The 16,844-nt window shown below is 43.4% G+C and overlaps 1 protein-coding gene across 1 annotated transcript in view; it reads right to left on the bottom strand.

The window, feature by feature from the left end:
* Window positions 1-16,844, bottom strand: part of OTOGL (otogelin like) — a 200,570-nt gene that overhangs the window by 86,795 nt on the left and 96,931 nt on the right. The window contains exons 26-27 of the mRNA XM_075856786.1: window positions 7,593-7,727; window positions 7,345-7,491 (exon numbers count right to left, since the gene is read on the bottom strand). Of these exons, the coding sequence (XP_075712901.1) occupies window positions 7,345-7,491; window positions 7,593-7,727 (282 nt within the window). The remainder of the gene's footprint in view (window positions 1-7,344; window positions 7,492-7,592; window positions 7,728-16,844) is intronic.

Raw genomic sequence — 16,844 nt, 5'->3', positions numbered from 1 at the left:
ATGTAGCCACCCGTCATTGCGGGAGCTCCATAGACTTCTATGGACTGTCCGTGCCGTTATTACGGCCTGAAATAGGACATGTTGTAAAGGATCTGCCAGGCACAGCTTCGGGGTTAACTCCCATAATTAATCAGTCAGCACCTGAATCTACATCCCTGAGACTGACTCCAGCTTCCACCACTCAGGCTGGCAGGCTTAGGAGTGGGAGAGCCTATCGCAACCTGGCCAGACTCAGCTAGCTCCCGCCCTCGGTCTATTTAAGCCTGCCCTTCCTGTCCCTCGGTGCTTGTGATTCTTTTCGTGTGGTTTCCTGGCCCAGCTACAGCTCCTTCTATTTTGATCCTGCTCCATACAGACCCTGGCTTACTGACTACTCTTCTGCTCTTCGTTTGGTACCTCGCACACTCCTGGCTTGACTCGGCTCGTTCACCACTCTGGTTGCTCACGGTATTGCCGTGGGCAACTGCCCCTTTCCCTTGCTTGTATTCCCTTGTATGTTTGTCGAGTTTGTCGTGCACTTACTGAGCGCAGGGACCGCCGCCCAGTTGTACCCCGTCGCCTAGGGCGGGTCGTTGCAAGTAGGCAGGGACAGAGTGGCGGGTAGACTAGGGCTCACTTGTCCGTTTCCCTACCCCCCGTCATTACATAATCACAAGCCCATACCTAGTCTACCCTGGTCCCTGACACCACTATGGACCCCCGTGAGACCCTGGCTCAGCAAATGCAGGGTCTCTCCCTACAGGTCCAGGCCCTGGCTCAGAGGGTCAACCAGCCTGATCCTACCTTGGTAGTTCCCCTCACCTCACCTCTTGAACCCCACCTCAAGTTGCCCGACCGGTTCTCAGGGGACCGGAGGGCTTTTCTCTCCTTTCGGGAGAGTTGTAGGCTTTACTTTCGTTTAAAGCCTCATTCCTCAGGTTCTGAGAGCCAGCAGGTGGGTATAATTATGTCCCGGCTCCAGGAAGGGCCCCAAGAGTGGGCCTTCTCCTTGGCTCCTGACGCCCCTGAACTTTCCTCCGTTGATTGTTTCTTTTCTGCTCTCGGACTTATTTATGACGAGACTGACAGGACTGCCTTTGCCGAGAGTCAGCTGGTGACCTTACGTCAGGGTAAGAGACCTGTTGAGGAGTATTGTTCTGACTTTAGGAAGTGGTGCGTAGCTTCTCGGTGGAATGACCCTGCCATAAGGTGCCAGTTTAGGTTGGGTCTGTCGAATGCCCTGAAAGACCTGCTAGTTAGCTATCCCTCTTCTGACTCCCTAGACCAGGTTATGGCTTTAGCGGTACGACTTGACCGACGTCTCAGGGAACGACAACGTGAACGTTTATGTATTTTCTCCTCCGACTCCCCCATGATGCCTCCAGAAGTTCCGTTGCTTCGTTCCTCCCCGAAAGACTCAGAGATACCTATGCAACTCGGGGCCTCCGTGTCCCCCCAACAACGTAGAGAATTCCGCAGGAAGAATGGTCTCTGCTTCTACTGTGGGGATGACAAGCATCAAGTGAACAACTGTCCTAAGCGTAAGAATGCAGTCAGAGAACTTCCGCGCCTAAGTGATCATCGGGGAGGTCACTTGGGCGCACAGGTATTTCCCGTAAATAGGAAACGTACTAAGATCTTGCTTCCCTTTCAGGTCTCTTTTGGTGGTAGGTCTGCTACCGGCAGTGCCTTCGTGGATTCAGGGTCCTCTTCTAATATCATGTCTGTGGAATTTGCTATGTCTCTTGCTATGCCTCTGATTGATTTGCCTAAACCTGTCCCGGTAGTGGGTATCGACTCCACTCCTCTTGCTAATGGTTATTTTACACAGCATACCCCTGTTTTTGAACTCCTTGTTGGCTCCATGCATTTGGAGCAGTGCTCTGTACTGTTGAAGCAGGGATTATCGTACGATTTGGTTCTAGGCCTTCCCTGGTTGCAGTTGCATAATCCCACGTTTGACTGGAATACTGGGGAGCTAACCAAATGGGGTAATGAATGTTTTACGTCATGTTTTTCTGTTAATTCTATTTCTCCCTCTGAGGAGGCGAACACGCTACCCGAGTTTGTTCAGGACTTCGCTGATGTTTTCTCTAAGGAGGCCTCTGAAGTGTTACCTCCTCATAGAGAATACGATTGCGCTATCGAATTGGTACCAGGAGCTAAGCTTCCTAAGGGTAGGATATTTAATCTTTCTTGTCCCGAACATGAAGCCATGAGAGAGTATATCCAGGAATGCCTGGCCAAGGGTTACATTCGTCCCTCTACTTCTCCGGTAGGTGCTGGCTTCTTCTTCGTAGGGAAGAAGGATGGTGGTCTTAGGCCATGCATTGACTACCGTAGCCTGAATAAGGTCACGGTAAGGAACCAGTATCCCCTTCCTTTGATTCCTGATCTCTTCAATCAGGTTCAGGGGGCCCAATGGTTCTCTAAGTTGGACCTACGGGGGGCGTATAACCTTATCTGCATCAAAGAGGGGGATGAGTGGAAGACTGCGTTTAACACGCCCGAAGGCCATTTCGAATACCTCGTCATGCCCTTTGGGTTGTGTAATGCCCCTGCGGTCTTCCAGAATTTCATAAATTAGATTTTGAGAAATTACCTGGGGATATTTCTTGTAGTGTACCTTGATGACATACTGGTGTTTTCCAAGGACTGGTCCTCCCACATTGAGCATGTCAGGAAGGCGCTCCAGGTCCTTCGGGAAAACAAACTGTTTGCCAAAACCGAAAAATGTGTGTTTGGGGTACAGGAAATACCATTTTTGGGTCAAATCCTCACTCCTTATGAATTCCGCATGAACCCCGCCAAGGTTCAGGCTGTGGCGGAATGGGTCCAACCTGCTTCCCTGAAGGCGTTACAGTTTTTTTTGCGGTTCGCTAATTATTACAGGAGATTTATTGCTAACTTCTCGGTCATCGCTAAGCTTCTTACGGACCTCAATCGCAAAGGAGCTGATCTCCTCCACTGGCCTCCTGAGGCTGTCCAGGCTTTTGAGGTCCTTAAGAAGTGCTTTATCACGGCCCCGGTGCTGGTTCAGCCCAACCAAATGGAGCCATTTATCGTGGAAGTTGACGCATCTGAGGTGGGAGTGGGGGCTGTCTTGTCCCAGGGTACCAGGTCCCTCACCCATCTCCGCCCCTGTGCCTACTTCTCCAGGAAGTTTTCGCCAACTGAGAGTAACTATGATATTGGCAACCACGAACTCTTAGCCATTAAATGGGCATTTGAAGAGTGGCGCCACTTCCTGGAGGGGGCTAGGCACCAGGTAACGGTCCTTACCGACCACAAGAATCTGGTTTTCCTAGAATCTGCCCGGAGGCTAAACCCGAGACAAGCTTGATTGGCGTTATTTTTTACCAGATTCAATTTTTTGGTTACCTATAGGGCTGGGTCTAAAAATATTAAGGCTCATGCACTGTCGCGTAGCTTCATGGCCAGCCCTCCTTCGGAGGAAGATCCTGCTTGTATTTTGCCTCCAGGTATAATCATTTCCTCGATCGATTCTGATTTAGTCTCTGAAATTGCTGCTGATCAAGGTTCAGCTCCCGGGAACCTTCCTGAGAACAAGCTGTTTGTTCCCCTGCAATTCCGGCTAAGGGTACTTAGGGAAAATCATGACTCCGCACTATCTGGTCATCCAGGCATCCTGGGTACCAAACACCTCATTACTAGAAACTATTGGTGGCCTGGGTTGCCTAAAGACGTTAAGGCCTACGTCGCCGCTTGTGAGGTTTGTGCTAGGTCCAAGACTCCCAGGTCCCGACCAGCGGGCTTACTGCGTTCGTTGCCCATTCCCCAGAGACCTTGGACCCATATCTCCATGGATTTTATCACCGATTTGCCTCCATCCCAAGGCAAGTCGGTGGTGTGGGTGGTAGTAGACCGCTTCAGTAAGATGTGCCACTTTGTGCCCCTCAAGAAACTACCCAACGCCAAGACGTTGGCTACCTTGTTTGTCAAACACATCCTGCGTCTCCATGGGGTCCCTGTCAATATTGTTTCGGACAGAGGGGTACAATTTGTTTCATTGTTTTGGAGAGCCTTCTGTATGAAGTTGGAGATTGATCTGTCCTTCTCCTCTGCATTCCATCCTGAAACCAATGGCCAAACTGAGAGGACTAATCAATCTCTAGAACAATATTTAAGGTGTTTTGTCTCTGACTGTCAATATGATTGGGTCTCATTCATTCCCCTCGCCGAATTTTCCCTTAATAACCGGGTCAGTAACTCGTCAGGGGTCTCCCCCTTTTTCTGTAATTTTGGGTTTAATCCACGGTTCTCCTCCGTTTCACCTGGTAGTTCCAACAATCCCGAGGTAGAGGTCGTTCATCGGGAACTGTGCACAGTCTGGGCCCAGGTTCAGAAGAACCTAGAGGCGTCCCAGAGCGTACAAAAAACTCAGGCTGATAGAAAACGTTCTGCTAACCCCGTTTATGGTCGGGGATCTGGTGTGGTTGTCGTCTAGGAACTTGCGTCTCAAGGTTCTGTCCAAGAAGTTTGCTCCCCGGTTTATTGGGCCGTATAAGGTCATTGAGGTCCTCAATCCTGTCTCCTTCCGGCTGGAGTTACCCCCGTCTTTTCGTATACACGACGTGTTTCATGCCTCTCTCCTTAAACGCTGCTCCCCGTCCTTGGCTCCCTCGAGGAGACCTCCTGTTCCCGTCCTCACCCCTGAGGGGGTGGAATTCGAGGTGGCCAAGATTGTGGACAGCAAGATGGTCCAAGGCTCCCTCCAGTACCTGGTCCATTGGAGAGGATACGGGCCCGAGGAGAGGACTTGGGTACCCGCCCGGGATGTTCACGCTGGGGTATTGGTCAGGAGGTTCCACCTGCGTTTCCCCAGTAAGCCAGGTCCACTTAGAAAGGGTCCGGTGGCCCGTCATAAAAGAGGGGGTACTGTAAAGGATCTGCCAGGCACAGCTTCGGGGTTAACTCCCATAATTAATCAGTCAGCACCTGAATCTACATCCCTGAGACTGACTCCAGCTTCCACCACTCAGGCTGGCAGGCTTAGGAGTGGGAGAGCCTATCGCAACCTGGCCAGACTCAGCTAGCTCCCGCCCTCGGTCTATTTAAGCCTGCCCTTCCTGTCCCTCGGTGCTTGTGATTCTTTTCGTGTGGTTTCCTGGCCCAGCTACAGCTCCTTCTATTTTGATCCTGCTCCATACAGACCCTGGCTTACTGACTACTCTTCTGCTCTTCGTTTGGTACTTCGCACACTCCTGGCTTGACTCGGCTCGTTCACCACTCTGGTTGCTCACGGTATTGCCGTGGGCAACTGCCCCTTTCCCTTGCTTGTATTCCCTTGTATGTTTGTCGAGTTTGTCGTGCACTTACTGAGCGCAGGGACCGCCGCCCAGTTGTACCCCGTCGCCTAGGGCGGGTCGTTGCAAGTAGGCAGGGACAGAGTGGCGGGTAGACTAGGGCTCACTTGTCCGTTTCCCTACCCCCCGTCATTACACATGTTCTATCTTTTTCAACGGCACGGGCACCTTCCCGTGAGAAAACGGGAAGGCACCCGTCGCCAATAGAAGTCTATGAGCCCGTTATTACGGGTCGTAATTACGACCCGTAATAACGGGAGTTTTTACGGTCGTGTGCATGAGGCCTTAGACTGTTCTATGATTAACTAAATGACAGGTTTTCCCCCAGTTTGTCAGAAATAAGTCGAAATCAATATGGCTGTACTTCTCGTTTTTACTGTTGCAGAAATAGCGCCGCAACAAAACAGAAAAATGCCAATATCCCTCTAGGTAAATAAGACATAATTAAGAAACAATGACTGTTGCTATAATTTCTAATATTCTAGTATTTGGTCTATTTTACATTTGGATGGAAATGCTGTTTAACCCCTTAGTGACCAGCCTATTTTAGGCCTTAATGACCAAGATATTTTTTTATGTTTTTCCATCGTCTCATTCAAAGAGCTATAACTTTTTTATTTTTGCATCCACATAGCTGGATAATGTCTTGTTTTTTGCGGGACAAGTTGTATTTTTTAATATCACAATTTTGGGGTACATAGAATTTATTGACTAACTTTTATTTAAAAAAATTGGGGGAGAATAGAAAAAAAATTGCAATTTTGCCACACTGTTTTGCATCCTAAATTTACACCGTTTACCGTGAGGTATAAATAACACAATAACTTTATTCAGCGGGTTGTTACGATGGCAATGATACCAAATTTATATAGTTTTCTTATGTTTTACTACCCTTACACAGTAAAAACCCTTTTTTTTCAAAATTATTTGTTTTTGTGTCTCCATAATTCAAGAGCCATAACTTTTTTATTTTTCCGCCGATGCAGCTGTATGAGGGTTTTGGTTTTTGCGGGACGACTTGTAGTTTTTATTGGTACCATTTTGGAGTAGATCTGACTTTTTGATCACTTTTTATCACATTTTTTTAAGGCAGGATTCACAGAAAACAGCAATTTGTTATTTATTTTTTATTTTATTTTTTACAGCGTTCACCGTGCAGGTTAAATAATGTAATAAATTAATAGTTGGGGTCGATACGGATGCGGCGATACCAAATATGTGTAACTTTTTTTGTTTTTTTTTAATAATAAAGCATTTTGTAAGGGGAAAACGTCGGTTTTTCATTCTTTTCACTTATTTTTTTGTTAAGTTTATTAAAAAAAATTGTTTACATTTTTACTAGCCCCACTAGGGGACTTCACTATGCGATCCTCCAATCGCTTTTATAATACACTGCAATACTTTTGTATTGCAGTGTATTACTGCCTGTCCGTGTAAAACGGACAGGCATCTGCCCCTGGCATGGCCTAGCAGGAATAACTAGTTGCAGACCTGGGGGCCTTTATTAGGGCCCCTAGGTGCCATAGAAACCACCAACACCTTGCAATCTTACACAATGTGCCAGTGGGGTGAAAGAGAGAGCTCCCTCCCACTCTCCAAAACCACTCAGATGCGGCGCTCGCTATTGAGCGCCGCATTTAAGGGGTTAAACTGGCCAGATCAATACTGATATAGATCTCACCTGTTCGAGCAGGGCTGCTCCCAGACCTCAGCTACCTCCGGATTTAACGGCTCCCTGCTCTGTTTATTTATTCCGATGCAGCACCGTGAAAAGGCGTATGCAACTAAATAAAGCCCATTAGTGGCCACAGTGAAAAGGCATATTGGTGGTCCCTAATAGGTTAAAGATTGCTCAAATTATATATTCATAAGTAACTGGGAACTTCAAGTTCAGAGTGTATAGTAGTAATGGAGGTGCCTCAGTAAAGAAGCACTACAACCTTAGGCTACCTATCATTCTAAAACACATACTAGGTATATCTACATGTAATATTAATATATATGCTGAGTTTAGAGGTAACTGTATTATATTACTTACTTTCCACCGGGGTCCCACTTTGACGTGTATTGTCGTTTTCTTATCCCAAAGTATTGTAATATCTAAATCTGGAAAGTGAACCACTGTGTAAAACCCGGCCTTCCAGTGTTGATACCTATAAGGGCCATATTGTAATCTAAACTGTTTCTAAACAAAAAACATGAAACGTACAAAAATTAATACATATCCGATATGGACAGCGATGGAAAGTATGCATGGAAAGACATAAATAAAGATGTCATACTGACCTGTTTCTCTGATGTCTCAGAAAAATAAATATCTCTGCCGCCTACAGAAATGATAAGATTTTTAGAGCAAATGATGTCATTGTCAAAGCATTTCTTATTCTGGGAAATTATGGAGACATTTGAATTGTCAGTGCTCTGTAATAAAAAGGGAGAATGGAATATATTAATAAATACCATGAATTATCTATTTTCTTCTGATCTCTGTTTCTCGTTGGAAAGTACATTCAAGCTGAATACCGGTATTTCTCCTTTTCAACCTGCCCCTGCATTGCCACTCACATTGTTTTGGTGTGCATATTTGACTACATTGGAGAAATAAAAATGGCGATTTGTAGAATTTTGTGCATAATGGCTTTGTTATCCCCTTTTTGTGGTTCATGATTATTCCTAAAAGAAAGTGTTCCAAAGACAATGTTTGGCAGTTAGAGGTTGAGGGCAGTTCACAAATCACAGAAAATGGGAATAAAAATACTTAAAATCAGTTCAATGTTACATGATACAAAAGAAAGAATTGGGCTCATGTTCCAATAATTTTACTAGGATCAACATATTACGGTATCTTGGAGTACTTCTATGTTTTTTTTTTCATTGAGGTCTATATAGTATGGACTAGATAACTCCAAAAATACATCAGATGTTCAATCTCGTCTGCACCCAAAAAGTTACAGGTTCAGACATGTCAAACAAAAGTTGCTAGTGTGAACATGACCTAAAACTGTGAACATGCCCTAAAATGGTCATTACTTTGACTGCTGCGCTGTCTGAGACCTGTTCTTCAACATGTCTTTCAACTCATAATAAATGTTTATATACTATACAGTATCATATGGACTAGGTATAACCACTCTACATGTAAGCCAACCATTGTCTTGAAGGGCAATATTTGATGTCAATAACCATTTCAGAATATGGCACAGTTTTCTGACCTTCGCACCAGTCTTTATTTACAATGCATTGATACATGACATGCCCTTTTTTTTATATCTAACCTATCATTTGCCAGCATTTTATTTTTGGTAGTTCTCCAGTAGGTTCCCTTTCCAAACAAGTAAGTATTACATCATTTTTTATGATCATCCTATAATCTGAAACATTTGATAAACTCATACTACTCAGGTTCTTTAAAGAGGCTCTGTCACCACATTATAAGTGCCCTATCTCCTACATAAGGAGATCGGCGCTGTAATGTAGGGGACAGTAATGCTTTTTATTTTAAAAAAACGATCTTTTTTCACAAAGTTAGGAGCGATTTTGGTTTATGCTAATGAGCTTTCTTAATGCCCAAGTGGGCGTACTTTTACTTTCGACCAACCAAGTGGGCGTTGTACAGAGGAGTGCATGACGCTGACCAATCGGCATCATGCACTCCTCTCCATTCATTTACACTGCACTAGCGATATAGTTATATCACTATGTGCAGCTACATACACAAACCCTAACATTACTACAGTGTTCTGATAATGAATACACATGAAATCCAGCCTGGACGTCATGTGTACTCAGAATCCTGACACTTCTGAATCTTTTTTTGTGAGATTCCGGCAAGTGAAACCAAATCTCGTTTAGTTCTGTGATCTCGCGAGATTTCGTATCCGTTGCTGGAATCTCACAAAAAATAGTCGGAAGTGTCAGGATTCTGAGTACACATGACGTCCAGGCTGGATTTCATGTGTATTCATTATCAGGACACTGCAGTAATGTTAGGGTTTGTGTATGAGGCTGCACATATAGATATATCACTATCGCTAGTGCAGTGTAAATGAATGGAGAGGAGTGCATGATGCCGATTGGTCAGCGTCATGCTCTGCACAACGCCCACTTGGTCGAAAGTAAAAGTACGCCCACTTGGGCATTAAGAAAGCTCATTAGCATAAACTTAAATCGCTCCTAACGTTGTGAAAAAAGATCGTTTTTTTAAATAAAAAGCATTACTGTCACCTACATTACAGCGCCCATCTCCTTATATAGGAGATAGGGCACTTATAATGTGGTGACAGTCTCTTTAACACCAGATTGAAGGAATTTCACAATAGTTATGAAAGTAAAATTAGTCAAATCCATTTAGGATTTGTGGGAAGATCACATAGCCCTGGACCCAGTTGACAGCAAGCAAAGTGTTGTTTTTATTTCATTTTATTTGTCATACATTATGATATATTGTTAGAGATTAAAGGCTGTTTGACACAAACACTTTGCACCTTACTAGCGCCAGGATATTAATCTAGTGACAATGTTTAAAATCTACAAAGCCATCACTATACCTGCTAAAAAGATGAAGATCTAAAGAATGTGGAAAACCGCAAACGTGAAAGAACTGAAAATGACAACTACAGAGCTGCAATAACTAAAGAAACAATGACAATTCTAATCAGGTGAAATTGCATAGCCTATAATGATGAACTATTACTTTCCAGCTGCATGAAATGACCACCATTGTTTTCATCTTTTTCTTCCGAAAAAATGCATAAAATTATTTCAGACAAGTTGACCATTGTATTCTTTGTTCTGCCGACCTTGTTTATCTAACGGATTTGACATTTCCTTGGATTACATTTCAGCAATCCTGTTCTAATTAAAAATGCCTCTGATTTTCCCAAGATTACTCTTTGAAAATGTGCAAGTATCTGTTTCCTAATGCTAAAAGTCCTTCTCAGTGGCGATCTAAAAGTCAGAGTGTTTCTGGGATACATGGTATGAATAGGGGATGGATGGTTATTTAACAATGAATATATCAATGGGAAATCATTGGGATCACTTGTGAAATGTTATGTTTTCCATAAAACAAACTTAAAGAACGGTATCTGAGATGAAAACTAATCTGCAGTAAGGTGAACTCTAGTAAGGCGAGGTTCACACCACTTCAACTGCAAAAAAAAAAAAGAGATTGAACTGCGGGCTCTCTTCACATAAACATCATGACTATTGCTATTAAGAGAGCCATGACAGCTTGGACACCTCCGTTTTGAAGTGGCTCCTGATGATCCCATTGACCTATAATGGGTCCGCCAAGTTTCTGTATTCATTATTGAAAGTATAGTGATGAGAGCTACTATAGTTTTGACATTAAACAGCAACAGAAACCCCAAGGAACACCAACAGTGTGAACGGAGACAACTGTAAACTTTTTTACAAAGTCCGACAAAGATCCAACAAATGCTTCTAGAGAAGAATACGAAATTCAATGAACCCTGGAGGGTTTATGGAGTAGTAATACGGCCATGTGGTGGAGCCATTAAACCGAATTTCCGTTTGTATAGAGTCCTGCATGAGTTAGTGACAGAATTGATGGTAGTGTGTATCGATATGCACCACCAAATTTACTCGCTTCCTCGCTCCCCAGTGATAGAGTGTAAATTCTTGGGTATGTTATTTTTTTAAGCTATGGTTGTATTAAATATAATGCCCTGGGGCAATGCATTGAGGTATGTTTCAGCACCACAAGAATACATTTAGTGACAGTTAAAAGTAAACTCTTTAAAAAAAAAGTTCTAAATTGTAGAAATTGTAAATGCCACATTTAAAAGACAGAGATATTCAGGGTTTCCTGGACAATATTTTTGTTTTGAGTATGTGCCAAATTAACTACACACACTACAATTTTAGCAGAAAACAACAATCAGCCTATGCCAGGTCAGACCAGGTGTACATTGCAAATTGCGTGCAACATTTTTTTTATTCTGCAATATTTCTGTGACATTTCAGGCTTCAGGTGAGCATGCGCCAAATACTAGTAAATTTAAAAGCCACCAAATTTAAAAACAATCTTGTAAAATTCTGCGCATATTTAGTAAATTTTTCAACAAAAAAAACAACACATTTTATATGTGCCCCACTGTCTTTCAACCACAATGAAATATTAAAATTAGTAAATAAATATATAAATAACGTGTAAAATATTTGATTAAAGATAACTTTTGATAGCATGTTTTTACGTTCAAAAGACACATTCATTCTACTGTTTGTCTTTAAACATAGGTTATGGCTCTTAAATGGGATATAGATACAATTGATGAAAAATGCATCAGTTTAGTTGAATACGAGTTCTGTTGGGAACTGCTTTTTACAGGATTCAAAATCTCATACATTTGTGGGTCCTGAAATTAGAACCAGATTAAAAAAAAAACTGATTATAACTCACATCATTCTATGCCTCAGCTCCCAAGTCAATTTAGATTAATTGCATAAATACTTCAGCGTGAATGTTCTGTCTGGGATTGGAAAAACATGGTTGCCCTCTTCCAAAATCAGCACCCACCTGTCCATGGGTTGTGTCTGGTATTGCAGCTTAGCTCTATTAAAGTGAATGGGGCTGCAATAACACACACAACCTGTGGACTGGTGTAGGGCTGTTTTGGGAAGAAAGCAAGCATGTTTTCTAACCCTGGACATTCCCTTTTATTCAATCTAAAGTTATCTTCTTGGAGTAATAGCAGTCGTTTCACTGGCAAACCATTTATGATCTCCCACAGGCTAGCTTTAGATGGCTGTAATATGGCTGCATTTTAATGTCTGTATTACGGCAGCAAAACCTGGACAACTCTCGTTTCTCATCATACTTAGATCACCATAGAACCTTATGATGATCTAAGTTCTACTCAGTAGAATCGCAGGTCGTCCAGGCATACCTCCCAACTTTTCAGGCTTGCAAAGAGGGACAACCGATGCGCCGTGTGAAGCTAAGTCTCTAACCCAGCCCAATCCTCGTTCATACACACCCAATTCAGCCCACACAGTATAATGCCCCATAGTGTCTCCCACACACAGTATAATGCTCCCGTAGTGACCTCCGCACTGTATAATTCCCCATAGTGTCTCCCACACAAAGAATAATTCCACCATATCTGTACCCCAGACAGTATAATGCCCCCATTTCTGTCCCAACACAATATAATAACCCTATAGCTTCCCCACACACACAGTATAACGCCCCAAAAGAGCCCCACACATAGTATATATCCCCATTGTGCCCCCATAGCTTAATGACTCCATAACTGCCCCCACAGTGCCCCCCACATTATATTACCCTTTAGCTGCCCCCACACAAAATAATGTTTCATAGTTTTCCCCCTTACAGTATAATGCCCCAATAGAGACCCCCCCACAGTATAATGTCCCATAGTGCCTCCCACACACAGTATAATGACCCCATAGCAGCCCCCACACATTATAATGCTCCATAGCTGCCCCCACACAGTAGAATGCCCCATAGCTACCCCACACAGTATAATGCTCCTATAGCTGCCCCTACACAGTATAATGCCCCAAAGTGCCTCCCACACACAGTATAAGGCCCCCGTAGCTGCCCCCAGACAGTATGCCACCATAGCTGCCCTCCACAGTAAAAATGCCCCATAGCTGCCCCCCCACACAGTATATTGACCCTTTAGTGTCCCCTACATTATAATGCCCCATAGTGCCTCCCACACACAGTATAATGACTACATAGCTGTCCCGTAGTGCCCCCACAGTATAATTCCCCATAGCTGTCCCCAGACAGTATATTGCCCCATAGCTGTTCCCCATACAGTATAATGCCCCTGTAGCTGCCCCCTACACACAGTGTAATGCTCCCATAGCTGCCCCCCATATCTAGTATAATGCCCCATAGTGCTTAATAATAATATACATACTCACCTAACCCCATTCAAATGACAAGTGGAGGAAATCATTCTGCTCCTTTGCACTGTGTTATGAGTGGCATGGTGCAGACAAGCGCGATGACATCACTGCACAGCGCCTGTCTGCATCGAGCCGCTCACGTCCGGTGTTACACTGAGAATGCTGGAGCAGGGAGCTGATGGCTCCCTGCTTCAGCATTGGTTACAACTGTATCTGCGTCCTGAGCACGCAGATACAGTTGAAACCGGGACATACCACCGGCCATCCGGGACGCTGCCCAGAATCCAGGACTGTCCCACTGGATCCGGGATAGTTGGGAGATGTTGTGGCCATAATACAGGTCTTAAAATGCGGCCATGTTATAGCCATTTGGAACCAGCTTCAGAACAGGTCAGTTTTGATGAATGTTTATTTGATAGGGGAAATACGACAGCTGAAACTGAGCACTATAACAAGTGGTCATGCACTTTTCTTTTTATATCACAGTAATATAGCTGTTTTCTGGCAGTATCTTGCACTCTCATCAACAATGTTTTCTAGCTCAGTGAAGCAGAACTCCAAGCTAAAGCAGGGAAGCAGCTTGGTAGTATTGATGAATGATTGAGAGTGTTTGCTCACTGCCAAATTGTGACTGGCAAAGACTGCTGGAACTGGCATGCGTAACCGGCATATTACATGAATAGATAGGGAACAATTCTTCTATTTTACAAGACTTGGCTGAAGGATATCAACTACAAGGTACAATTCTGCTGATAAACAAAATAGTGCAATAGGTGGTATTGTTCTGGTATTGACCACAGGAAATGTTGGTAAAAATACACAAAGTGACCTTTAGGCTGGGCTACATGGCGACTTTGGCTACGACACGTTGTTTGATCACTGTGTCACGCGGCCTGCATCGTAAAATTAATGAAAGGGAATCTGCAAGTTGCCAAAACATGACACTTGCAAGAAATCCAGAGGGTCTGAATTTCTTGAGACTGTCATGTCGCGGCAACTTACGGATCACAACCCAACCACATTCACTTTCATTACTTGCGATGCAGGCGGCGCGACAGAGAGACCTTGTGATGTCTCACAGTGTAGCTCTAGCCTTAGAGACAAAGATTATATTATGGACATAATAACAGGGATGACTGCTATTGGTGTGCAGACTCATCAGTGGTCTGTATTCTGTCAATATACTAAAAAGACTTTGAGGTGGATTTACTCAATTAATTCATAACTCATTAGAATTCTGATCGAAGAAAGGAACCGCAGCACTCAAGATAATCCCAAAAAATTGTATTTGATTTATTCACCAAGCATAAAAACACTTGCAAAGTTTCAACCCATAAATCGGTCTTTATCAAGCATGCCTCAAGGAAAACCCAGGAAAACCAGTGGAACGCGTGATAGTTGTTTTTCACATGACATAGCACTTCAGGACATCTTGGCAGTACCTCTATCATCGGGATATACACCGAGGTTACGAACTATACTGAGTACTGCTAGTCAATTGCGATGTATAAATATATTACACTCATATAATACATTTAGTACCATGGTATTTTTTGCTAACCTGCCAATTATGAGTTAGCAAGATGTAGACGGCTGATGAAATATCACCATGGAGACACATAGGTCTGCATAGTAGCTGTAGGAACCAAAAAATACAGCTTTTGTTCAATTAAGATCTATTACAAAGTTGCTTTTTTTTTCATTTTAGATGCATTGGGACAATAAAAAACAATTGGTTGCAAAGGTAATTATAGTCTTTAATCCTTTTGCCGACATGCCAATATTCAAACTTTTGATATACACAAACAAAACCTCAATTATAAAATTCAGAAATCATATTATACCCCCTACACATATATTTTTATAAAAATAGATACCTTAGTAGATACTGTATAAAAAATAAAAAAAAAGCAACCATCGCTTTACACTCTTTGGTACCTTCATACAATTTTGTATCAAAGTGCATAAAAAGTCATGTTTCTGATTTAAATGTCTGACCCAAGCAGAGTCTCAGATACACTCTTTCTGAGCTTGGTGGTTTAAGTGGCTTGTGAACTAAGTGGAGTTCTAAAACCGGATTGTGTTGCTGTACTTCTGTATTGTGTTGCTGTATTTCTGTGTTTGTGAATCTGTTTTGATTGCTAGCAAATAGAAGATAGCAAAAACTCACACAATTTAAAAAAAAAATTGTAAATTTTTTTTTTTTCCCTTGCAGATTCGTTCCAGCTGAGCAGTTGACGAGGGGGAAGGGGTTAACTGGACACAGGTGGTATAAATTAGTCATCAGACCTCATTTTGAGCTTGCTCTTTCTGAGCTTGGTGGTTTAAGTGGCTTGTGAACTAAGTGGAGTTCTAAAACCGGATTGTGTTGCTGTACTTCTGTATTGTGTTGCTGTATTTCTGTGTTTGTGAATCTGTTTTGATTGCTAGCAAATAGAAGATAGCAAAAACTCACACAATTTAAAAAAAAAATTGTAAATTTTTTTTTTTTCCCTTGCAGATTCGTTCCAGCTGAGCAGTTGACGAGGGGGAAGGGGTTAACTGGACACAGGTGGTATAAATTAGTCATCAGACCTCATTTTGAGCTTGCTCTTTCTGAGCTTGGTGGTTTAAGTGGCTTGTGAACTAAGTGGAGTTCTAAAACCGGAGTTGAAAAGAGGAGTTGAAGCCCCAGTAAGTACTCTTCTTTTTCTTTGACAATTGTTCGCTGTTTTGGTGTAACTTGGATAATGGATAGCAAGATTGGAGGTTTTCTTCAGTGCACAGTTTGTCATATGTATACACGACTGGAGCCGGAGTTCCAGGGTGAATATCTCTGTGGCAGATGTGAGCATGTTGTTCACCTGGAAGCTCGTATTAGAGATCTGGAGGAGCAGAATGCAACACTGAGGAGGATAGACAATTTTGAGCGGAGCTTGCTGCTCACAGAGCATGCAGTTAGTGGGTTAGAACTGGAGGGTGAAGACATGGGTGAGCAGGATCAGGTAAGTAGCTGGGTTAATGTAGTTAGGGGCAGTAGAAAGGGGTCAAAGACAAGGAAGGCCGATCCGGTTTCTGGCATTCCAAGCAAAATTGCCAGGTTGGGTGATGATGCGAGGGTGTCAGTCTCAGAAAAGGCAGCCCTAGTGGATACTGATCTCCCTAACAGCCGGGAGAACAGCCCAGCTAGTAGTCGGCGGGATGGTAATGCAGGCAAGCCAAGACAATTGATAGTTGTAGGGGATTCTATAATCAGGAAGACGGATAGAATAATTTGTCGCCAAGACCGCCTCAACCGAATGGTTTGCTGTCTCCCTGGTGCCAGGGTTCGGCATGTGGTGGAACGGGTGGACAAATTGCTGGGAGGGGCTGGTGATGATCCAGCTGTCGTGGTCCATGTCGGTACCAACGACAGAATAAATGGTAGGTGGAGGAGCCTTAAGAATAATTTTAAAGAACTAGGCTACAAGCTGAAGGGAAGGACCTCCAAGGTTGTATTCTCAGGAATACTGCCTGTGCCATGCGCATGACAGGAAAGACAGCGGGAGCTTAGGGAGTTAAATGCATGGCTGAAGTCTTGGTGTAGAGGAGAAGGATTTGGGTTCCTAGAGCACTGGGCTGACTTTTCATTGGGGTACAAACTGTATTCTGCAG

This window comes from Rhinoderma darwinii, chromosome 3 (assembly GCF_050947455.1).
Source record: "Rhinoderma darwinii isolate aRhiDar2 chromosome 3, aRhiDar2.hap1, whole genome shotgun sequence".
Classification (NCBI taxonomy): Eukaryota; Metazoa; Chordata; class Amphibia; order Anura; family Rhinodermatidae; genus Rhinoderma; species Rhinoderma darwinii.
Note: the sequence above shows the minus strand (reverse complement) of the source record. Positions and strands in the feature narration are given on the sequence as shown.